Source organism: Anopheles arabiensis, chromosome 3, assembly GCF_016920715.1.
Source record: "Anopheles arabiensis isolate DONGOLA chromosome 3, AaraD3, whole genome shotgun sequence".
In the NCBI taxonomy this organism is placed as follows: Eukaryota; Metazoa; Arthropoda; class Insecta; order Diptera; family Culicidae; genus Anopheles; species Anopheles arabiensis.
This window is the reverse complement of record NC_053518.1, coordinates 7,023,104-7,048,476: the sequence shown is the minus strand read 5'-3', so window position 1 is coordinate 7,048,476 and position 25,373 is coordinate 7,023,104. Positions and strand designations below refer to the sequence as shown.

The 25,373-nt window shown below is 47.3% G+C and overlaps 1 protein-coding gene across 5 annotated transcripts in view; it reads right to left on the bottom strand.

Annotated features, from left to right (window-relative positions):
• Positions 1-1,300: 1,300 nt before the first annotated feature.
• The window catches only part of LOC120904653, a 109,729-nt gene continuing 85,656 nt past the window's right edge, over positions 1,301-25,373 (bottom strand). For all 5 annotated transcript variants that reach the window (XM_040314829.1, XM_040314830.1, XM_040314831.1 and 2 more), the window contains 15 exons: positions 21,693-22,410; positions 17,287-17,432; positions 15,187-17,052; positions 15,004-15,121; positions 13,008-13,330; positions 12,352-12,740; positions 9,751-10,745; positions 9,419-9,679; positions 8,740-9,097; positions 8,441-8,670; positions 8,202-8,366; positions 7,928-8,136; positions 7,693-7,856; positions 7,473-7,608; positions 1,301-6,761 (listed from right to left, as the gene is read on the bottom strand). In XM_040314829.1, the coding sequence (XP_040170763.1) occupies positions 6,710-6,761; positions 7,473-7,608; positions 7,693-7,856; positions 7,928-8,136; positions 8,202-8,366; positions 8,441-8,670; positions 8,740-9,097; positions 9,419-9,679; positions 9,751-10,745; positions 12,352-12,740; positions 13,008-13,330; positions 15,004-15,121; positions 15,187-17,052; positions 17,287-17,432; positions 21,693-22,410 (6,130 nt within the window). In that variant the 3' untranslated portion in view covers positions 1,301-6,709. The remainder of the gene's footprint in view (positions 6,762-7,472; positions 7,609-7,692; positions 7,857-7,927; positions 8,137-8,201; positions 8,367-8,440; positions 8,671-8,739; positions 9,098-9,418; positions 9,680-9,750; positions 10,746-12,351; positions 12,741-13,007; positions 13,331-15,003; positions 15,122-15,186; positions 17,053-17,286; positions 17,433-21,692; positions 22,411-25,373) is intronic.

Below are 25,373 nucleotides of genomic sequence, written 5' to 3'. Positions count from 1 at the left end.
CCATTGACGAGCTGCAAATTCAGTCGTTATTCAGGGTTGATACAGGGTTGAAATTTATTGGTTAATGTGTTTAGAAAATATTTCAATAATCATTCTCGTGATATTCATATAATTAATTCAAATAATCACATTACAACAAGGTTTGTTTCGTTCCGAATAAGATTTTCAGTTTTATTCGCTTGATAATGTATGCTGCCACATTGTAAGTTTTACAGTGTTCTTTTGTTGTTTTTTCTCCTTTTTTCTTCGCTCTTACAGGGTTTACCAAGTCACTTTGCGATGTGAGCTGCACAATTCATCTCACTTGAGACGTATTTCTATTCTGACGTGCTACTTCATTTGGCCCGAAATAATTTTCTATTCCGCCGCATTCATTTTCATCCATTATATGAAGTCTTTTCACAGGGGATGTTAGCTGGAGCCGTCCGCGATGTTTACATTTCTTCAAAATAAATTTTGGGCTTTTAGTGCTGATTTGGTATATGTTTAACAAAGAATAGAAGTTTATCTTTGCTCCGCTGTAGCATTCTAGCCGAAACATGGGTTATTCATTGAGTTATTAGCAGTTGAACCTGCTCAGTCAAATCTGCTCTCAAATAGAATAACTCCAACAGCTCTACTCGCAAACTCTTTATGGATACATCCGAAAGCACAACGCCTTCTGAACAATGAACTTCATATGGATGAAAGAATGTATTCGAATAAATGGTAACGTCGAATCTCAAGTGAAATGGTATGCAGCACAAATGACAATGCTCTTGTTATTTCTCACACCAAACTAACTGACCGCTCGAAAAATGGGGTTTTGGTTCACTGCTTTTCGCTACAATCGTATTCGTTTCACGTTCATGAAGTGCTACGGGTTGACTTTTTACTACATCTTTCACGATTTTAACATTTGATGATGGGCATTTGGTCTACAGTTTGTATGAGTTTCTGCATGTTTTTGTGTCTGTTCATTCTATTTCCACTTTCATCTGTAGCTTCTAATTAGTTCAAGTGTATCATGTAGCACTTTTGAGCGTGGCTGGGCTGTTGTATGTTGGGTTGAATGTGTAATGTCGGCATGGTGTTTTGTAGGTGTGTGTATATCGGTATATAGTATATAATTTGTATCATACTTTTCCGCTGCAAAATGGTTTTCGAAACGCTGCTATATACGCTTTGACGCGATCGTTCAATCGCTCTACATCATACTCTTCAACAAAGTTTCGTCCCGTGGCAAGGGCTAGACGCAGTTTAATTTTCATTCCTATTTGTTCCACTAAACACTTATATTGAATCCAAAGCTAATGCTCAGCGCACTGGCCATGCAAATGGGGTTTCTTTGTTTTTTTTTTATTTAACGTGCTTCCAGTTTAAATTGATACTCTCCTTCTGTCTTTCTCGCTTTTCTTCACTGATCTGCAACGCTCGTCGCTGGTTTGCTGCTGGTAGCTAGATGAGTTTTGTTTTTGGCAGTGCTTCGAGCATAATTCGAACCCCGTCTGTTTTTCTTTCACGTTCATCTCATCTGTAGTGTGACTTAAGTCTACCAACCATTCCGCCCTCAAACAATCTCTCTCTGGAGCGGAGCTTTGCTCAAATTTGTCTTACGTGGTTCACAACATTACCATTTACTGTGGTAAGTAAATTTGGTTTTCCAACCCGTCTGCAATGCAAACGGTGCTCTGGAACGCAAGGTAAAATTCAAATAAAACTTTGAATTACTTTTTCCCCATTTCATTATGGTGAACCGTTCGGCGTCACTGGTTGCCACTGGTTGGAACGTGCGAAAGTTATCGTATTCTATTAAATCGTAGCTTAACAATTAAAAAAGAAAAAAAAAACATTCTTAATTGAAAAAAGATAACCTGACATGCGCGTCTCGCGTCCAATATCGGCATAAATTTGGTTGATCTTGAGCTAGTCTACAGTGTTTTGCTTGTTGTATCTTCTATGCAACATTTTTGTTCCTTTCTTCCTCTCCTTATCTTCTTTTATCCTGCTTATAGTCTTAATCGTTTATAAAAACGTTTGTTTTTCTTTTTAAATATCTCTTTTGTTTTGTTTAATAATCTTCCTGCCAGCAGCACAGCAAGTGTGCTGGTAGATGGTGCGTTGCTTCTTCACGTAGTATGTTGCATTTTGTTTGCTGAACAAACCTATCATGTGTCACGAGGTGTCTGTGCGCAGTTTTTTGCGATTACGAACGATGGTGTTTTGCATAATGGCGAAGAGCATTGTTTGCTTTGAGCAACGAAACCTTGGGTTGGGGGGGATGGATGATCAGGGGGTGATGGTATGCGAAATGTAGGTGTGTGTTTCGTGTGTTCCTGTTAGTGTGTTCTACGACCAGGTGGATAAATCGAAGAAGTGTTGGGTTGAGAAGAATTTAAGTCGTGTTAACAAGATGTTAAACGAGAAATGATATGCTGTGTGCATACTTTAAGGCGCATAACTACTCTTGGGCCAATTTAGGTTGGATTATTGTCACCATCAATTAAAATAGTGAAGGATGATTTAAGAGGAATTGTATGAAGATCGGTTATCTCAAATATTACTAAAAAAGGAGACAACTGTCTTTACTTTTCATGCTGCCCTTTCTATTGTAATACGCTCACAAAAATCATTCCATTCTTCGCCCGTGTCGCATTTGACCAAAGCACTTGTTGAGATTCATTTGTTCTGTGTTTCCGTTTTTGTGTGTGTTCCTTCTAGATGCTGGTTCCTTCGTAGCGGTTTTTGGTTTTATTTGTCGTACAAGTTTTGTTGAGCTAGTAGCTTTTGTGTGTGTGTGTGTTTGTATGGTCGCGTTTTTTTTGCATGGTAGCCTTGTGACTGCGATAACACACCACATGAATGGATCGTGTCGAGGGAAGGTTCAATAAAAAGCTCCAGTGCCCCACGCAAAAGAGAAGCAAACAAAGCAGATAAAAGAAGTTGACAATGACACTTTTGCTTACTTTTGACAAGATGATATCAAACAACATGCAGTAAGGCAATAATGATAATGCTCAACAAGAGATAGAGGAAAGGGAGCAGAGAGTGTGGGCACGTGTTTGCTCGCAGAGAAGAAGTGTTCCCAAAATCGGTCGATAATTCGTTCACCGTCGTCCCTTATACCCGTATTGATATCAGTTCTGGGTCATTATAATTAGCTCAAGAGTGAGTGAGAGGTTAAGAAAAACGTGAGCAGCTGATAAAGCGTGCTATTCTTGTTTGAAAAGGAACGGAAACAATATGAAGGGCATCGTTTTGTGGAGCGAGTTGTAGAAAACAAGGCTACTGTAAACCTGATACCAAGTGATCCCGATCACCATCGCTACCCAGCACAACTTTAATGCAGCAACCGACGCGGTCTGTATTTGTTTCGTTTGTTTGGCACTGGAAGTTTGACTTTATTTAAGTGTTTCATTTACTACCTCACCGTCTGCACGCGCCTTCTTTCGTTAGTTACATATTTTATCGCTTATTGTTTATTAGTTTCATTGTTTTAATAATTTCCGATTTTATCTACCATTTATCTAACCAACCATATCCTACCAACCGGCCTGTAACTAAACAGCGACACAGCTGCAGTGCTTTTCTCATAAAGTAATATTCTCTCAAAACAATAACAAAAACTCAAGTACCGACTCGTCTCGAATCGAACAGAGAACTACAAAATAGCTCCTCTTGGATTTGTTTCTGTTTTCCTAACACGCACCTCTCACTATCTGCTAATAGGTTACTCGATGGTTAAAGGTTTATGGTATTCTACTGCCGACAAATATACTGATATGGTTTTACTCTACCGATCATGTACTTCTACTGCTGCTTCTAGCGCAAATGCCGCCTTCCACATCTGAATGTGCGCATGTTTAGGTGTGTATTTGTGTATGTGTTTGAATTGTTCAAAAACAAACTCCCCGCATTGGAGTTTTTCATTTCATCAAATTGAGTGGGTCATAGCGTCACGGAACAAACCGTTCCAGGTTCGTTTCCGCCGTCCGGTTGGATAAACTTTTAAAGCTCTAACATTAATCTCATCCTTTAAATGTACGTTGCTCTGCCCGCTGCGCTTGTACGGATTACAATTTTCTTTTCTAGTGTCTACACAGCTTGCAACTACCGGCGCTTGCCTGTTGGGGCCTGCTTTAGGGCGTATTTCTTGCGTGGCGTATCGTTTCTGTGCTGTTTCGGTACAACAATCCGCTCGGCTCGGGACATAAACATAAACATGGCAAAGCCTTTCTATCCTATCTACTGCCAAAGGGGAGAGGGTTTTGCAGGGAATGTACAGATTACGGGATACAGACAGGCAAAGAGGGAACATCTAGCAAGTTTTTGTTTTCTTTCTCCCGCATAGAGCTATCTCACCCTAAAAGGCTTTACAATGACAGTGCTGAGGACCGTTTTATTCATCCAAAGTTTTTGAGAGAAACTTTCTTTTTATTTCAAACGTCATCCATTTCTTTCTTCTGAAGATGTTTTCAGATGATTCCCAAGTAAGCGTTCTCATAAAACGACCCCTTTATAGTGCAACAAGAGCGATCCGGGTGAGTATGCTTCGTTGTTATCCATAAATCCGGTTACCAATAAACAATGCGTTTCCATTTCGCCCTGATCAATACTTTAAGTTCATACAAATTCTACCCACAAACACTGAACCTTTTCCTGCTCAAGAGTCCTTATCAAAGTGTAGAAGTGTGCTTTACCATCCGTGTAAGTTACGGAGTCTAAATCCATTATACTATGAAGACGCTTCCCCGTGGCATCGTAGCGATGCTGGCGATAACGTGCTCCTGTTTCCAAACAAAACAAATAGCTTCAAGCGCAACTTTGTTACGCCAATTGCATACTTTAAGGCGCATATTCATTCTGCAAGGCTGGCTGGGTGTGTAAAGTATGCAATCCGCGTAACAAAATCGCCCTCTTTGCTTACCGTGTCTGCTAGAACCACCCTTAAAGCTATCATTTACGATCGTTCGCTAAGTGGATTTAATTTTGCTACTATAACTATAACACACATTCCTGCTATCCATTTACCCATCAATGAGACGCGTCTCATTGCGTTACGGTGTGCTTGTCTTTATGTGTGTGTATGTGTGTGCATTCGCTATTAAATCTATTAAATGCTCTCTATTAATGCTATCATCTAAGGAGAAGAATGTTTTCCCTCGATTCGGGCGGGAAAAACAACGCTACGTCAGCTCTGGGGGCGCCCCGTTCAGTTCGTTTCTGTTGGTCTCGTTTCGCATCTATTGCTATCTCCATGTTTGTATGTGTGTGAGAGAGAGTTGGTTTGTTTATGGGTGCTGTGTGTATTTAAATCGCTTTCATATCCCGGAAGTTTTTGGGGCGGTGGCCTTGCGTGCGAGGCCCCAACAGTCCTTATCGGTGGTGACAAACTCTCGCTTCAGTACCTTCTACCAGACACACCTGCTACATGAAGTTGTTCAGCCGGAAACATCCTCCTCCCGTTGGGTTGGGATGCTTTGGAATGGGGAAAGATTTTCATCAATTTTTCCGGTCTCTTCCTCCTCTCCCCTAGACACGGTCTCTAGAGTCTACTGCTCTTTTGAGTCAAAACGACGAGAAGGAGGATGAAGTTTATGCCACGTTTGGGGACGTTTTGTAAGAGAAACTTTTCCCCCGCAGCACCGAGCCCGTGTGCCGTGGTTGGCGAGTGGGTAGAAAAATATTTTCCCACACCATCACACCATTGCAAACGCTACGCATCGTTCTCGTATGACGCTTAACACTTCCAGCGCCTCCAAGTGATGGTCGAGGAGAATGATGAAGAAAAAGATGGAAATGAAAATGCTGTGAAAACCCTGCGGTGCAAGTGTTTACGGCAAGCGGTAGCATAAATTGTATACGTTACGTCAATAACAAAAGGTCAGGCCTCGGCTCCCCTACCCACTACACTTTTGGAGTGGCAAGAAAAACAACCCCGACCCCGAAAAACGCTACCAAAGCTGCAAGACACAAAGCTGCCATCCTGCTCCGTGTAGGTGTGTTTGTGCGCACGCGGGGGGCGATGTAGCTCGTGCTGGACGAGTGAAAATCACGACACCAAAATGGCATCAAGCAGCAAGCGAATGGGACGGGTTTGATATTACACCATCGGAAAAACCTACCTTGCGAGCGTGTGAGTGTGAGTCTCGTATTACGCTGGCCTCCATAGTTTACGGCACGGTTGATTTGTTTGGCCTGCTGCTAGCAGGCATGATCGTAATTGTAGCGTGACTGTGGGCTATTTGTGTGTGTGTGTGTGTTTCCAGCTTACATGCACAAATTGTCAGCACTGATTCTCGTTGTCGCTGCGCTCGTCGCTTGTCTGCTTTCACTCCATTCAATCACCGGTGCTGGCGGCGCCTGAAAGGTAGGCACACCGCAATCACGGCTCCTTTACGATGGACGCTGGCACTGCTGCTGCCGTCGCTGCTGCAAGAGCACCGTGCGCTGGGCAGTTCGAGACCGAGGTTGTGTTGTTTTATGCCCTCCCCATTCGCATATTCCGAAACCATAATGTGAAGCTGGGTGAGCGCGCGCGCGCGCTGGCACAGTAGTGGTGTTTTGCTTGCATGTGCTTTGTTTATGCTGCCACCGCTGGACCGTTGGCTGACGGGGATGGATGGTGCTGGTGCTGGTGGTGGAAAGGATTGCTCCCGACCGGAGATTGGCGAAACGTAAGGCCAAACGGTGTGTACTATACGAGCTGCTCGTAGCGTTTCAGGTTATTTCAGCCGGCCCTCATCCACCGGTCTATCGAGTATTCCAGGGCGGCCACCCAGCTGCACCCAGTGTTCGTTCGATTAGCGCCGCAAGGGAGGGATTGAGAAGAATGGAAGACGAGGGGGAGGGACGTATTACGACGTCCATTGCGAATGGCCGACGTACCACCATCATTCCGGGCGAATGGATAATGGAAAAATATCGTGACATGGACATGGAAAGCGATTTAAGGGTGGAAACAGCCAACGGAAAAGAGAAAAAGAAAAGAGAGAGAGATGGGAAAAAGAAAATTAAATTTCCAATTGATGGCTTTATTGCGATGAATGGCGCTTGTGTATCGCTTTGCCGTAAAAGGATGCTTTCGGAGGGTGAAATGGACGTTGCATTTTGCTTTTTTTTCTTGTTTTTTCTTCTGTTGTTTTGCGTTCGCCAACGCCAACACAATAACAGGTCAAGCTGGCGGAAGAAGCTGTTGCAATATTTTCAATAAAAAATTTGCATATGATGCAGGCGCGGTACGCGATTTACGAGTTTCTGCTTGTTGTGTGCAGTGCAGAGAGTGAGTGATTTGTATCTCTTTGTTTTGTGGATGTATTGGTTGTTGGTTTTAAAGGGGATAGTCTATGCCACAGCTTGTCAAGATGAAGATGACATGAGTTTTAGGCACTTTCATATTATTTTTTGTTAAAATATGACCAATATAAATGAGATTACTCATTGGAGTCTTGCAAAAATAGGTTTTAAAGCCACTGAAGGCCGCTTTCACTTACCGCTTCTTGTCCATTTCCGTCTCGGTGTGGAAGTAATAGTGTCTTAGACTCAGCTCCGGTGGAACTATCTCGAACGCATACTTCTTACCACCGGCCGACGAAGGCTGCACACGATACCCCTGCAGGCAGGCCATACCTAATTCGTCAAACAAATTGAAAATCAACAGTGTAGTGAGTTAGCACTTCTTCTCGACCGGTTGTAGACCGTCATTTCAATTACCAAAAGCACTCTTGCTGGTGCCGTCGTGGTAGAAGTATAGTACCGCATCCTTCAGCACGCAGTATCGCTTGGTCCACGAGCGCCATTTGCTGCCCAGCTTGGTCAGCGGCCCGCTGTAGTCCGGTTTGCTGATACCCGTCGCACAGAGCCGTAGGTTCCGTGCACTGTTTTAAGGAATGATTCGTTGCTTGTAACACGTTCAATACAAAGATTTGCTGGAAGAGCATGTACACACCTGTTTTCCAGCCAAGGATCACATTGCTGGGCAGCGTGGCTGATGATGGCGATCCAGCGACTGGCCGCCTCTTCCGTGTCGGCCGACAGCTGCACCTTGGTGCCTTCCTCCGTGTCGATGGCAAAGCTGTGCGGGCGCGTGATTGGTTCAAGCGGAATGCGCTCGATCGTGTGGTTCGTCAGCATGATCGCACCAATCGGTTGATTATCCTATGAAGAAGTTTATTATCAGTTTAGACGATCAAATGAAAGGAACTAACTGCCAAAACGCTTACCGCATCTGATTTGTAGTAGTAGAGACAATGGTCCGGCCGTAGCGAGAACCACCGCCGGACCCATTTGCCACCGCTGGAACAGTACCGCCATAGGAACCCGGTGTAGATCGAGGGATGTGAGGAGCCATCGTCCAGGGGCGACAGCATCCCAATCGTACGAGCAACCTGGTCGTGCCCAAAAGATGGTAAAAGAGCTATCAACCTCCGTTTAACACCACCAACAGCCCGCAAATGCTTACCTCCAGCTCGAGCGTATCGCTGCCAGCGTGGGCAATTTTCACAACCTCCGAGTGACTTTTGTCGATCACCGAGATACCGTTGACCGACAGTACAATATCACCTACCTCTAGGCCCGAAGTTTCGGCCGGCGTGTCCGGCTCGATCGCGGACACCACGACCGGCTTCGAGCCGTGTATGCGGAACCCGAACTCGCCGGACTTCCTGCACACGACCACCGTTTTATCGGTGTCTGTCGATAAGAGACGGAGAGATCGCATTAAGCTTCTTGCATGATGTGTCGCTTTAAAGGCGATCTTACCAAAACTGTTGCTATTCTGACGTCGGTACATCTCGACGCATGATTTCCGGTGCACCAGCCGGTGTGTGATGGCTTGGTATTTCTTTCGAAAATCTCGCTCCGAATCGGTCGAGCCGCGCCGCTCGAGCGTTGCATCCTTCGGGCGATCGAAGCTGCCGTCCGGCAGCTCGTTCCGTCGCCAAACGTCCCTATCGGCGATGCAGATCCACAGGCCCGCCTTGTAGTTACCGTGGTAGATGCCCTGTTCCGGCTCGGACGTTGTGTCGATGTACGCTTGGCCGGCCGGCGCTACGCAGGGCGACGAACCGGCTGGACGCAGATTATTCGGTTCGATCTCCTCCTTGCCACGCTCCTCGCTCTAGGGTAAATGGATCGCAGTAGAACTCACAATGAGAGCTTATTCTACGGAAAACTCTTAAACACTCAATGTTCTTAATAGTATAGACACTTTTTTTGAAGTTATCTTCATTAATATCAAACTAAACAGCTTTCTAGACACATCTCCATTGAGACGATTGGCTCTTGCTCTACAAACGATCCTCTAAAAACGAAAGTTTGTCAGGCAGCTTGCATACTTTCAGGTGGGAAACTGTAGGGGAAAAAATGCAACCGCAGCTAACACACTCACACAACTACCCAGAGCACACAACAACGGCAGAGTGGATCACTAACCGCTTACCTTGGCCCGGTACTCCTGCCGGCTCTTGAAGTGTCGCCGATCGACGTGCCTGTCCTCGGAGCGAAAGCGCTTGTCCATCTTCTTGTACAGCCGGGTGTGGTGCGGCGTCTTGGTGCAGTCTGGCGAGTCAGCGAACCCCTCCGGTGGCTGCACAATGTCCGGCCGATCGTTGTCCGTCGAGTCGAGCGTTAGGATGGACTCTTCGGATTCGCCCGGGAGGTTCGAGACCTCCACCTCTTTGCCGCAGTGTGAACAATGAACCTGCAAGATACCAGCACAACCAAGGCTTTGTTAATATAGGGAAGACTGGGGTTTGAAGATAAGCTTCTTACCTGGTGCTCACAGTGGGACAATGCGTCAGCTTCGCTGTAAAACACCGAGTCCGAACCAGGTGACACCGAACGTAGCGACTCGGTGGAGATCGCTTGCAGTCGTTTCTCGGGCGAGATTTTCTGCTTGCGTGGAGATCCAACCGACGGTGGGCTACGGATCTGTGAGTAGTACTGCGAGGGACTCAGCTTCGTGCCGGTGGTAACAATCGTCGGTTGAGGTGTGGCCATCACCACGGCCGTGGTCGCAGTCGCCGCAGCCGCCGCCACCACGGTAGGTTTCTCGGGAGAGCGCACCAACGGTGTCTTGCTTCGCCGGGGCAGCGTTCCAGTCGATCCCATCCCACTGCCGGCGGTCGTGTCCTCCGGTACAGCGCTGCGAGCCCGCGGTGACTTGCGCGTCTTCGGTCGGAAGCGTTTCTGCTTGCTGCTGGGACTCGCCCCGTCCAGCACATTCAGCGCACTCTTGTCCTCCGGCGACAGCTTCTTAAAGCCCGGGCTCGGCTGGCGCAGCATCGGCGTGGTGTACGTCTTGATCGAGTCCTTGTCGAACTCCAGCTTGAACGTGCTCTTTTTCCTGCGCCGCTCCTCCTCGTTCCAGTCGCGACCCCGCCGAGCGATTCGGGCAATAGTTCCGGTCGCGGCGCCAGCGTACGGCAGCTTGGGCGCGGCCTCCTTCTCGTCGTGCGACGACGAGTAGCGCTTTTCGCTCCGCTCGTCGTCCGAAAGCGATTGCGGCTTCGCCGGCTTCACCTTGCCGGCGATCGCTTTCGGCAGGGCGGCCCGGGAAGGCGAACACTTCTTGCTCACGCTGAAACTATCGCTCGAACTGCTGCTGACGGAGTGCGTCGGCGAGGGCTTCGGGATGGGCGGCGGTGGGATTTGGGGCGAGACGGACTTTTCCTCGACCGGGGGCGTTTCCTCGCACACCGCATCGACCCGGGCCAGGCTGTAGATGGAGGACGCACTCTCGAAGGATGATCCGTCCTGTGTGGTGGCTGCAGTGCAGGTGAAGGAACAAAGATGAAAGCGTGTAACTTTTCCCATTTGCTACGTTTGGACAGACTTGAAACGTCAACCAGCAACAGTAAGCTTTTCCGCGTGGTGGGGATGGTAATTGCGAATCAACAACAAGCGACAAACGACGTCTAATATTGAACAGGTAACAGTTCCAACAAAAGCTGCTTTCAAACATCTAAGCAAGGGATTATGTGGATACATGGTGGATGTTATAACACTAAATTAATGGGGAAATTGTGTATACTATTCCAATTGAAACTGGGCTGAGCACAATTGCTCCATTTGTTAATCAATAATTAATTAACGTCCCAAAAGCATTTTGCTTTGTTGATTGATTTGTGATGTTTTGGAAAGGGATGGAAATGGAAATAGGTTACTCGGAATGACACTCAACTGGAAGCACATTGAAACATAAATACACATAAATGATAATTCACACTTGGCCGTAACAATCGCTAACGATGATTGATTAACATTAAAACGACACTTGACAATTATCGAGTTAACCTTAGCTGGGAAAAGCAAGATAAAATAAAAAGCTTTTGATCGGATGACTTTCGGGTTAATTCATTGCCAGTTTGATTGATGTGATGTCAGTGAAGTTTAAAAAGGCAAATTATTAAATAAATTACCAGAGTTTGAAGCCCTATCGATTTAAAAGAAAAATATTTGACCAGTGTCTACTATTCTGTTGGTTTTGTTGTACACATTGTATACTTTAAGGGTGATTATCGTCAATCCAAAACTTTAAGTTTAGCTTTTTTAAGTTGCCAACACTTTATTCAAATTGTTGGTTTCATTTAATGATCTTAGTTGCTATCCAACAACTACCAAATAATAAAAAAGGTATTTCATCATTTTACAATTTTTACTCTCGGGTGCGAACTTTTGCACGCTTTCATGGGATAAAACCAATTGACAAACATTTTCAATAATTTGCATCATTCACACGCGCTACCCATCGCATTGTGCGGGTTAAGCATTGTCGGTATAATTAAATTTTATTTATTGTCATCAAGAGTAGCGTTTTTTGTTACCCCTTACTTACTCAGGCCTTAACCACACCGTGAGTAAAGGGCGGACACCAAGCAAAGCATTGGAGTTATTGTGAACAGCACCGCACCGAGCACCGCTTTAAAGGATTATAATTATGTGCAATGCGCTGGCAATGTTTTAATTAAACGATAATGTGTGTTGTGTTTTTTTATGTGACATCCATTCAGCTGACTAAAGGCGGATATATTGTTCACACGCAAACACACACCCGATATGATAATTGATGACCAAAGTGCGAATAAAACTCAAACACGGGTGACAAATAAAAGCAAATGTTTTTTTTTCTTCCTCCTCATTACACCGCGCTGTATCAAAAGGGAAGGAGGAACAACGGCACTTGGCAGACACACACAGCTAAAACACACTGGGATCGTGGGGAGCAGGAAATACAAACAGACAAACGTAACAACAGCAAAGGGAACAAAACATAGCACAAACACTTGGGGAAAATTTGTAGCGCATGGGGAGACAAATGGGGAAGACAAACGAACAGTGCGTGCGAGTGTGTAAGAATCGGACATTTCGAACCTGGTACTTGTTTGGTCGGTCTAGTGGCGTGGATCGTTTTGTATGTACCTTTAGCTCCCGATGCACCCCGCTTCGAGTTGTCGGTGCACGTCACATAGTCCTCGGTGGTGCTGCCTTCCGATCCAGCGCCACCACCGGTAGCACCACCAGGACCGGATGTGCTCGGATCCTGGCTAAAGACGGGATGATCCTTCAAGAGATCGACACCGTTTCCGGGCGAACCTTTGGCGAACCGGGCAGCCACTGGAGTGGCCGCGCCGATTGGATGGTGGTGGGGCAGCTTGGCTGAGGACGGCGAAGGTTGCTGGGGAGTCGCTGGGCTGCCGGAGGGCATTGAGGACGTTGGACTTGGGTCGGATTTTCCGGTACGTTCGGTTGGGTCCGAAGAGCTGAATGGAAATCGAAGGATGTAGAAGATGAAGTTATAATTAAAGAGGCAATAATGCGCCTAAATGTATGCTTTTTGCTTCACATTATCAGGCTTTTGAGGCTTTTTTAGCTACTTTTAAATTGATTAATGTGTCAGCTGCACTATTCAATTTGAAATTTGCTTTTAAGTAGATACATTTGAGCTTTTATCGAAAGAAAACATATAATTGAAACGAAACAGATTATTCGACTTTTCCCCCAAAATCCCTCGCCACTCGCTCACTTACCGATGGATTAACGGTTCGATTTTGTGCAGCTTTTGCTGCTGCTTCTGCTGCTCGCTGCGTGCGGCCCGCTTGGTGGGCGAAAGTGGCCGCGAAGGGCGGCGCAGCGTGGCCGACTTTTGCCACTGCAGGTCCCGTTCCTCGCGCTCCATGCTCGGCGACGGGATGACAGCGATCGATGGGGTGGTGGGCTTGACGATGCCGATGCCGGCCACGCTCGGTTGAATGGCCGTCCCGTTCGGTTGGTGGCCGTGGCCGGACGGTGTGGAGACGGTGTTTGACTGCAGTGCGGTCGATGCCACCGTTACTGGCAGTGGTGGTAGAGGCTGCACAGAAAAGGGGAGGGGGGAAGGATGGTAGAGAAAACAAAGCGTAAAAAGCGGTCGTAAAATGCTTCGACCAGCGGCGAAATCCCCGGGCGCGTTAAGACCACCGCTTGATCCTGGCTTTTCGGACGCCACAAGCGATATCAAAATAAAAGCTGAAAGCAGCTCGGTGCATGGGACGGAACGTACGGTAAACAAAATGAAAGCTGCTGGTCCCTCCCAAGTGATGCAGCAACTTTGAGCACTAACCGGACCAGAGTGCGCTCGATGCGCTGTGGCGTGTTTGGCGTCACATAAAATTAAATCATGTCCTTTTTCGTCCCTTTTGGTGGCTGAAAACTGCAACACTGCACTGTAGCTGCACGAGACGAGCGTTTCGTTACAAAACAAGCTGCTAGTTTTTGGTGCAGCATAGTGGGGGAGAGTGGTAGTCCTTTTTTGCCCATAAGTAATGTTTTGTAGCAAAGCAAATTCACCCCGAATCTCATCTGTGCTGTGGTAGATTATGTATGCGAATTTAATTAAAGTGGCTCGATACTGGTCCGTTGCTGGCATACAGATCGTTGTCAATGGGGCCACAACACACAAAGCTCGTCAGAGCGCTATTCTCTGTGTAGAATATTCAATTTCATACATTCGTAGACATTCGAGCTTTGGCAAAATCGTTCGAATGGAAATGGCGAACAAAACCGCTCTCAGTGTGGACCGCCGTTTTCCAATAAACAATTCAATTTTCGGCTCAACTGCAAACAACTGGATGGAGCGGAGGTAGGGTGGTGATTTTAGCTTCAAATTCCATGTCAAATTTCCATTTCGAGAAAGGAAAAAACCTGCCGCCCCGAAGTCCCGGACCGTTTCGTGGGCGGGTGGAGTCGGTCCCAGGGCTGGTGAATTTCACGCCGGGCTTAGCTGGTCTTTTGCAGAGCCATTGAACATTGGAAGTAAACAACGCGTAAAGTGTGCGCTTGGGTTTCGGTAGAGCGTGCCCGTTTTTTCACGGAATTTCAATCTTGCCGATGAAAATCCACAATGTAGGGCGAGATAATGGGAGACTTGGAGTATACGCGGGACAACGAGGTGTACAAAATTATTAATTAGTGGTAACGGTTTATTCGTTTCACGGCTGCATCCGGTGTAATTTTCTGCCACGCGGCACTGTAAGTAAACAGTGCTGTTGGAAGGCAAAGTCATATTTCCTTTCAATGGGTCTTATTGAAACGTTGGAGGGGTTTGTTTTGTGAAAATGAAGTAAAAAATCCACCAGCACCTGAATCAACACTTGACGGACAGTGGATATTTTACCAAGGTATTGAATTTCATGATGGAAGAAAAGAAACCTTTTTGATTTTAGACAAGAACCTTACAAAGGTGAAAGAAAGGTTTGGTTGTTGATTTAGTCATACAAAAACCCGACTTTGTTGCCAAAAGTTACTCAGCCTACGGCGTCTTTGATGATCGAAAGTGGATATGGTTGGTTGACTTCACAGTAAATACTGTTAAGCTATCCAAAGGACAGTTTCTAACAGAAAATGTATGTTCAAAGCCTAAAGGTATGCAACCCGCAGTACAGAAACATGTTTTTTGTTGGAAAAAACCCGCTTCCAACTATGTTCAGTCTTAATACCATAGCTTTGCTACAACGATTGCATAACTTTGGGCGTTTCAGCACCTACCTGATCGGCGATATCTTCCATATCCAGCACATCCGTATCCATCGAGCTGCGCTGCTGATGCTGCAGCAGTAGGTTCTTCCTTCTCGAAGATGGAGTCAGCTTCCCGTTGTCCGTTAAGCTGTCGGAGGAGAAACAATCACCTTAATAATCAACTCTGAGCAACCTTCAGCACCATTCACTCACCTTTGCGTCATGATCGTCGCCTGCGATTCGTTCCAGTTCCCGTCGGACGTGTCGCGGGTGGCATCGTTTGCAAGCGAGTCGGAAGAGTGGAATGGGGAAGCCTCCCGGTGAAGCCTACCTGTGGACGCGGAGTGATCTTCCTTCTGCGGCGAAGGTGGCGCTGAAAGATGGCGCGACCCAATCGCAGCTCCGATCGATCTAGACCGGGACGACATGCGCTGGGCTGCGTGTGGGTGCGGTCTCCCACTGTCCCCGCCGTTGCAATGCGGGTGCTGTTGCACCACACTCCCGTTGTGCTTCCGTTCCTCCTCGTCCTCCTGCTCGCAGCTCGTCGGCTGATCCAGACTGACCGAGCGTTTGCGGAAGCTTTCCTTTCGCCGATCCTTCACCTGCGGCTCATCGTCCGGCACGGAGCTTTCGCTCGCGTCGCGATAATCCGGCTTGGGCAGTTTCGGCGCTGCACACTGTTCCCGCATCGTGGAGCGTCCTTCATCGTCGCTTCCGGTCGGTACGGTTGAGCTACCGCCATCTCCATCCGCAGTCACGCTCGCTTTGCGCCTAGCGTCGGCATGCATCAGCTCACCCTCGGACTGTGCTTTTTGAAGCTTTTTCTTCTTGACGGCACCGGGCGAGGGGACGGGCGACACGCGCGGCTTAAAGTCGATGAAGATTTCGCGCTCCTCGCCGGGCATGCCGTCCAGCTCCTGCTCGCTGTCCGAGTCGCAGGTCGAGCAGCTACCCTCGGAGGACGACTTGGTGTCGTCCTGCATGTCCAGCGGCTGAATGTTGGGCGGCGTCACCGGACAGGACGGTGGAGCCGTTTGGGAGGTGTAGTGGGAGGGTAGGGTGGGTGGTTGCGGTTTGACCAGCGGTTGGAACGGTTGCGTCTTTGCCGGCGCAGCGAACTGCGTCTGCATGATGGGCTGCACCTTCTGGATCTGCTGATGGGGGATGGAGTTCCGCTTGGCGAGGGCTTGCGTGTCGGGCGTGACGAACGCGTACGAGGCTCGCCGTTGTTGCTGCTGCTGCTGTTGCTGCTGCTGCTGCTGTTGCTGCTGTTGCTGCTGCTGATGCAGTCCTTGGACGAGGGGGAGCCCAGTCGAGTGGGATTGCTTTTCCGGCGGCAGCACAATGGCGTGGGCAGACATCCGGCGGTTCAGGGCCGTGGCCGTCGGCATGCTGTCAAAAGATCGAACATCTTGATTAACGCTTCCGTTGGACAGGATGAGATGCTCGGGGGCGGGCAGTGCCGGATGGGACTGGTCCCGGTACACGATGTCGTGATGGTGATGGGCGTGGCCGTGGTCCCGCCGGGGCAGGGTATGCGTGTGGAACTCCTCCGGCTTGTGGTGGATGCACGTTCTCCGCGGCAAGCTGTGCGTCTCGAACGGAACGTATCCATTCTCGTAGCCGTGGGTGTACTGTGACTGATGTTGTTGGTGTTGTTGTTGTTGCAGTTGAAGATGTTGCTGCTGCTGCTGCTGCTGATGCTGCTGATGATGATGGTGCACCTGCTCCAGGTCCTGTTTGCGCAAAAACTGGAACGTCGGCTCCTGCGAGTGGCTGGCACGCCGCGGCAGCACAATGCTGTCGTACGCATCGTACGGATAGGAGGCGGTCTCGTACGACGTCCGCGACCCATCGGTCGACCGGTACGAGGTGGCACTGTCCTGCGAGTGGTTGCGCGAGTGCGTCAGGTGCGTGCCGTCCGAGTGGCTCAGCTGCGAGGACGTGCGCGACGATGGTAGCTCGAAATGTGGCCCTACATGGGTGGCGGGCGGTGAGGTGATGGTGAAGGGTGATTTCGGCGGCTCTTCCGACTGTGTGCGATGCAGCAGCTCATGATCAAAGTTTGCATTCGCGCTGCTGCGATTGTGTGCGTATTTCGGGTTGTGTAGTTTGATGCGATGAGGAAGCGCGCAAAGCAAAAACCAAAAACCATACCATGAAACGAGAAACGAATGGAATCGGAGGAGGTGAAGAATGGGCGAGGCTGTTAGCTTTTCGTCGCAGCAAATGCAAGCAGGGGCGCATATAGACAACAAGCAAAATGTCTCGGAAAAAGAAACTGTATCAAAGGAAATGCTCAACCGTACTTACGTGCCAGTGTCCACCGGTTGCAGCACGTTTGGATCGATGCCATTCTCCTGCAGGCGATCGCCGGCCTCGGAAAGGCTCTTGGTTAGCTTGCGGCCACCACCGTTCAGTCCGCCGTTCGTTTGCGCGCCTTGCGAAACCATTTTTACCTGCAAAGGAAGCCCCATTCGGAGTTTAGTCGCCTAAAGTTATGCAATCGTTTGAAAGACGAGGAAAAGGCAGCTTTTGCTGAGCTCATCATCCCGTATGTGAGGAGAATGAAATGAAACGGCATCCCTTTCTATACTCGTTTGATTTGATTTGCATGCACGTTTCCTGTTTATTATCAACTCACACTCTTATCACGCTCCAATCTCAATCATTCGATGGAAAAAATCCCACTCTCCTGCATACAAAGCACAGCCGAGAGCCGGATTTACCATATATGCAATAAATCTGAGCCGAGAAATTTATGGAGATTTTATGTTCCACACATATTCCCGGCAAAGAAAGTCAGCAAAAGAGAAGCGTCCTTGCTTTGTCTCGGGCCGATGCAAATCGTTCGCTGACGATGGCCACAACGAGATCGATATTTTTTTCGGGCTGTTCCGAAACGGGCCGTTGTGCCGGGCCAAGACTGCCAGGGATGGTGTATTTTTTATGAGATTGAGACTGTCACCAGCTGTCGCTTTCGATTTTGCAAACAGCTCGAGCAAGTGACCCAGATTTGCCGTCGACCTCATAAAAGGTCGTAGCTGCAGCTGGGGTCGGAGGAAATAATGATTCAGTGAAATGATGCCAGCACTCTGCTCACTTCACTTTCCCTCCAACAAATCTTACAAAAAGCTGCCGTGTTGGAAAGTGAAAGTATCTAAGGCGCCTTGTTTGTTTACACTTTAAGGCCGCTTTCAACGGTGTGTGTGTGCCTTTTTTTGTTTTACAGTGGCAGACTAGTGCAAAAGACAGCAAAGTTTCCGCTTTTAATAACGAGATCTAATTACTGCGCCAACTTGTTAGTGTCTTAAGTAATTAAAATGTTATGACACCTTCCACCGTAAACCGGCAAACGTGGTAGGCAAACGCAACTGTCAATGGCAACGGCCAGGGAAAACACGGTTTTGACAAATGAAATTGTTGAGCGAAGAAGATTTCACTTCACGCCCCCCCGAAAGGGAGGAAGGAAAGAAAGCTGAAGCTTAAAACTTTGGCCACACCTTACCATACCGTCGTCGCTTACAGGAGCATCCGTGATATATTTGCTTAACGTATTATACAGTTACGGGTGAGCGCAGGCAGTAGAGCAAGAATGCAAAAGAGAAAGAGCAGCAGAAGAATGGTCTTAAATAACCAAGGCCATTTCATTTGTATCCGTGTCGGAGCGCATTTCCGCCTGTGTGACGCTGTGTGCTTTAATGAAAAGTTGCTTTCCGACTAAAAGCTTGCACTCCGCTCACGCCCCAAAGCCACAGTCTTAACTGTTTTTTTGGAGCAGCTCTTTTTGTCCCACCCTGAGTGCTTGTTGTTTTCCCGCCGTTTTCCCTAGAACTCCCACTGTGCTGTGGATGAAGTTTGCAGCATAATTAGAAGCAAGTTTATCCATTTATCCGTAAAGCACAGACAAGCTGAGGTTGGTGGGTAAACGGCCTTTTTTGCCACTTTTAGTTCCTACCGCACCAGATAGAGGCAGGCATGAGATGGCGCTAAAACGGACGGTCACGGACTCACCGCTGCGAGAGTGTAGTGGTATGCGAAGAAAAGCAGTTTTGGCCAATGTGTTTCTTACGGCACTGATTCGTTGAAAAGGGAATTGAGCCAACTTTCATGGCTCCCTCTAAAAAAAGAGATAAACCCTGGGACAGACGATGAGCATCCCGGAAGAAACATTGGCCCTGGCAATTGCTTTGCAACCTAATTTTGGTAAGCTCTGATGAGGTAATTGAGGTTGGAGTTTGAGTTGGAGCTCGTGATGAATCGGGTTCGAGCGTTTCACTGTGTGCAGATTTGCAACGGCAATGGGAATGCAATGGGAAAGGAATAAATTACAATTTGAATTTATTTGACTAATTTTAGTTTTAGTTGAATTGTCCTTTGAAAGCCAGAATCACAGTTTTTGCTAGCGGTTTCCCGTATTTCTTTTCACCAGCACTGCAAACAAATTACACTTTCAATCAGCTGCGTGCATAAATGTAATTAAAAATGGCTAAAAGATTAGTTTTTTGCACTCCACGTTTCCGTGTACTGCGCATTGCATACTGTCAGGCGTAAAACTGAGCGGGATGACAATTACACCGATCGTTGCCACTTGCCAACCTCGTCCGGAAACACAGAAAGAGGCGAACACAATGCGCTGTTCTAAATATTTTCCAATCTGTAGTTTGCAGCTTGCACACCAAGCAGGAGCTTGTGGAATGTATGTGAAAACTTTCATCACCAAGTGAAAAGGAAAGCGCAAAAAAAAAACTATTGCAAACAGTTTTTTAATCTCCCGTTTGAAGCTCAATTCCAATTGGGCAACTTTTGTTTGCCATTCGGGTGGAGAAAATAGCAGCAAAAAAAAAGAAAATCTTTTCATCCAAATGGATGTCCAGCCAACAAAACTTGTCCCTTTTGTCCATCGCTAGCAATTCATTTGGGAAAGAAAAAATAGTTTTTTTTAAATAAATCAAATTGTATGCCGTGCCTTTGCAATTGGACATTGGACAGTTTAAAAGTTCATATTTATAAAACAAAAAAAATTAAAGGATGCATGAAGGCTCACAAAAAGCATAAAATCAATACGATCGAAAGCAAAACATCACTCCAGCAGAAGGATTGGCAAACGGGTGGACAAAACGAAAGGTGATTAAAATTATAATCCTCCTATCGACAGCTGTAATGGTTCATTTGCACCGGATTTTCGACCGAATAAGTAAAATGAAAACGAAAAAGTGCTGGATAGAACAAATAAAATACTGCACCCAGGAGCACTTTAGGCTGGCATGGGCGGATAAAAACGATCAGTATTTAAATCCTTTGCTTTAGTAGCCGTTGAGCTGGTAAATATATTTGCGAGATTATTTTGAGTGAATCTTAATTGCTTCTACGAACATCGTTAGGCGGAAAATGATTCGGCAAACATGCTTGAAGCAGCTTTTCCCAGAGCAACGCTAGCTTTTATGGAACCAAAATATTGGATAGATGAAGCTGTTGAATATTAATACTTAATAACATTACTTCCAAGGAGCTTGGGCCATGTTTTTGTCGCAACAATTTCCGCTCGCGTAAAAGCACACGATTCCAGCAATTGCCTCGTAAACACTTTACCTCAATGACACTAATTAACCTGTTCCCGGAAGCCCACGCTACCGTCGCTAATCCAATCTGAGCGTTTCCTGTTCGGCGTGTGTGTGTGAGTCGTTAGAGTCATTATCGTTCCACGCCCAACGCCTACTACAACGCACGCCGTGTGCGCAATGTAAATGATCAACTTTTGGGCTCTGCGAAGCCACAGGAAGCGATTGAAGCAACCAAATTCACGTACCATGGGAGGTGGTTGCCATCTTGCTGCCATGTTGCTAAGCCAAGCTCGTTACCATCGGCAAGCGACAGACAATTCGAAACATTTCGTCTCAAGCAGCCTTTTCCCTGATTTCTGGCTCAATCTGACAAGGAAGGTGCAAGTAATCCCTGCTGTTACACCAGTGCACGAGCTATGCGTCCTGACCGCTGTTTCCCTCGAGACACAAACTCACATAGCAGGGATTTTCCAAACTTTCACTGTCCCCACAGCACAGCCCCCACCAACCCCCCAAACGGAAACCATCAACAGAGGCAAATAATTCGATGCGCTCGAAGAGCACTTTAGTTTTCCAACCGTAATTGTTATTGTGCGAACAGGCTGTGAAATGTTTTACGGGGCTGGTGAGGTGAGCTTTTCTTGAGCTTTTCCTCCGAGCAGCAGGGCAGAATATTTTGAGTGGGCTGTGCACCGAGCGTGCCGGGAGAACAGGGAGTAGTTTGGTGCCATTTCACCGGTCCCAAGGGGGGCGGGTAGTGTTGCTGTGAAATCAGCCTGAAGGACCCACTTTCGATGGGCTAGTTGAAGGAGTGTTTTATATTTTTGCTGCTGCACTCGAGTGGCGTCGAGTGGCCGCGCCACTCGACAAACAACAAACTGTGCCAGTGACAGCGACGGTGTCGAGAGCCACGGTCAAGTTGCTCACCGTTGACTCTATGGGACAGTTTATAGCGTTTGCATCGGGAGAGAGGGAGAGCGAGAGATCGAGAGTGTGTGTGTGTAAATTATGGAAAATGTAAAATACAAAATGGATGGAACGGGGGCTTCACTTCAAGTTTCTAGAATGCGCTTACACGCTTGGCGCAACGAACAGCGTGCTCAACCTTTTCAGTTAAAAACATAAGGAGCAACACAAACTGTCCTTGTCACTTACCCGGTGGATCGTTCTGGGGCTCAGCGAAAGGTTGTGTGGCGCCGTTCCCTTCTTGCCCAGATACACCTCCGTCTGCGTTGCTTGCGTCTTCATTGCGCTTCGCTTCACCTTTTCCAACACAACCATCTCCTGCTGATGCTGCTGCTGCTGAAGCTGTTGCTGCTGCTGCTGCTGCTGAGCGGCGAGTTGTGCTGCCTGAAGTTGCTGCTGTTGATGCTGCTGATGTTGATGTTGCAGGTGAGCTTGGTGTGCGAGCAGTGCCGCTTGTTGCTGCTGCTGCTGCTGCTGTAGATGCTGCAGATGCTGCTGGTGCAAGTGCTGATGAAGATGGGACGTCGGTTGCTGCTGTATGAGCACGTGCTGAGGCTGTTGCGGTTGCTGCTGCTGTGGCTGATGGTGCGGCTGCTGCTGCTGCTGATGCGGCGGCTGCTGAGGTTGACTGTGGCTCGGGTTCTGCGGCACGGACAGGGGTTGCTTCTGGAGGGCTTGGGGCAGCAGCGGTTGCGGCTGGGCGGTGGGTTGCGTGAGGATCGAGTGCAGCGGTGCACCCGTGGTGTACGGGCCGGCCGCGTGCTGGGCCAGCGTGATGGTGGGCTTTTTGCCGCCGATCAGTCTTTCCTGGCTGCGGGCCGCTGCCAGCCGTGACAGCGGTCGGCTACCCATCGCTTCGTCGAACGACGTGAGCGTGTAGGACCGGGCAAAGCTGACGTGTTTCGTCCTGATGCGGGGGGCGTGCGATGCGTGGGAATGAAAATGGGAAAAAAGCAACGAATCGATTACAATCTTATGGCGAACGAAGGAGAGACAGAGAGCGCGAAGGGAATTAGAAGCATGACATTTGGAACTGACGCAAATCTGGAGGGTGGATACGGTTGAGGAGTTTGGGTGAAACAATTCCATGCTACACAGTTTCCATTTGCAATCATGTAGTTGTAGTTGTCGTCGCGCGTGGGCTTATAATTTGAGTTTGATAGAGCTGAAAATTGAGTTTCACTGGAAGTCTATTTTCAGTCATATCGTTTCTCGACAAATTGCCTCAAGAAATGATATTTTCGAAGTGAAACGTTTATAAACAACTTGAGTCTGTTAAATGCCAGGACTTCTCCATAATTAGTGGTTGTTCTGTATTTTTCCAATAAAAAAAATCTTCTAAAAAAATACGTCAAATCAAGCAAAAAGCGTTACAATTCAATCAAAACATTCTTATCAGTTCTAAGAACGCTCCTCTCTCCTTTTATGAAAATTGCTGCACGTGCTGTATGTATCATTTCCAACATTGCTTTTTTATGCATATTTCTTCACGAAAAACAGCCTCCACTCAGTTACTATGCAGTCTCGTGAAAAATGTCATTCGGTCCGCTACACATCGGTTACAAAAATAGCCGACAGCCGACAGACAGTGTTCGCTCGCCATGAATTCGTTCCTATCGCCACAATCAATCGCCCTCACCGACGCGCTCTCATACACATTTTGCCGCCTGAATGGCATTCCGGGGAATGCCGGCTCGCCTCCAAATTAGTCGCCGAGTTTTTCTCCGTAAACCTCGAAATGGCGGGGGCTTACACTGCAGACGATTGCGATGGTTTGAAATGAAAATGGTACCTCTGGTCGCTAAGGCGCTTAGTCAACAGATCAATAAATAATTTCATGGCCAAAGCTGCAAGGTGACCGGCGGTGACAAATGGTTTCGGGTATCAGGTGGCGGTGGCGGCGATTTAAGGACACGGTTCGCTTCGCTTGTGATTTGGTTTTGGTGGGGTGATCGGGGGGAGCGAAAAACTTGTGCCCGGAAGGGGCAGGGTAAAAAGTAATTAAATAGCTCATTTCATCTTCGTTTTTCCGTTGTTTAAGAGTTGGAAAAATGTTGATTAAATTCTAAACAATCAATCAGACATGATTAGATTCGATTTGCCGATTTCTTGAGCTGGCATGCCGTTGAATTATTTATCGGAAATCTTGTGTTTGTTCGGGGTATGGACGATTTGTTAAAAATCTAGTTTTTTCAACATCTCTAGCTTAGTCCTTGAAGTCAATATAATTAATCTTTGCAAGAGCAAATAATGGTTTAATGTAATCTAATTCCTTTGCTAATTCATTACCATTCCTTACAGAATAGCTCCTCATGATGTTGAAAATGATACAATGTTGCAGAAGACACACAGCTGTTGTGCTTTGCATTCTTCACAGACAGACGCAGTCATCAAATCATCCCTGGGTGAAGGTTAGTGGCATCAGTTACATGTTACGTGGTAGTCAGGATATTTATTTTCCCAGTACTAGCTCTCAGCAAACGCTGCTGGTGTGTCTGGTGTGTATTCTATAATGTTACAACACATCCACCGGCGGATCAAAAACCACCTGACAGCATGCTACTTGAATCTTCTGCCACCGTACACCGTCCTAGTCATTGTTTCGAGCAAGTGCTTTTTAAACAAAAGGAACACTCGTGACTGATAGCGAAAAGTGGTTCCCATCCACCACCACCACCGAAAGCAGCAGCTGTACCGTGTCTAACACGGCTGGGAAAACTACAGCGCCACTAGCGTGCAATGGTAGCAGCGGTTTCTGGGTTTTTGTGGTTTGGTGGGAGCGTCCATAAACGTTTTCCAAATTGCAGCTGCAGATGCGAACGCGTTTTGCGTTTGCTGCCAAAGAGACCAACGCACGCGGTCTAAGAAATCAGACCAAATTGAAGAGAGGTTTTGTTTGACTGCTATCCGACGTGGTTGATATTGCGCTGCTATAAAAGTGTTGGAGCAAAATTGTAGCAAGCTGCATGACAGCAATAAGCAGCTTGCAAACAAAAACGCACTACATGATGGTATGAAATGTATGCACTTCTTTATGCAATTTGCGTTCGTTATCAATATTCCCTGGGACGGACGGACGGTTTTCGGGGAAGCTGTTCAAAGCGCACGTCCTACGTTCCAAGCGAACGTCTTTTGAGCAATCAGCTTTGCGAGCTGGAGGAAGGTTGTCTTGCCGCTAAGCTGGTTGTTTTCGTGTTCCCGTGTTTCAGGAAGTTGCCAGCAAGCATTCATAATCTTTTCCCACCCCCGTGGGAAAATTTGTCTTCGTACATACACACACACACACACACACACACACACACACACACACACACACACACACACACACACACACACACACACACACACACACACACACACATACAGAAGGTCGCGAAATCCACTCCACACTGACAGTTGTCGGAAGTTGAAAAATTACCAACAGCTTCAGATTAGACAACGGATTTCTTCCTTACAGCGCACAGCGCCACCATCGGCTCTGCGTGTGAGTTTTGTTTGATCTTTGCCTTTGTGCAGAGAATGGCAAGAAACGTAAGGCAAAAAACAAGACGGAAAAAACATGAAATCACCTGCTGCTGAATCCTTGCCATGGTCGGGAAGTCTGCCAACCTACCAAAAAATCACACCACCCAACAGAAAGATTTTCCCACGAAGAAGACATCAAAAATGTATGGCTACAGCAACACTGTTCGCGTAAGCGAAGCATCCTTGAGCGGCAAAGAAGGAATGAAAAAAACATCCACTGGACGGAACATTTTCTCGCCGTGTTTCTCAGCCGCCGAAAAGCCACCGAACCCGATGCTGATAAGAAATTGCACCCCATTCGGTATGCTGTTTGTTTTTGTTTCCACTGATTTGCGTGGCAGCAGA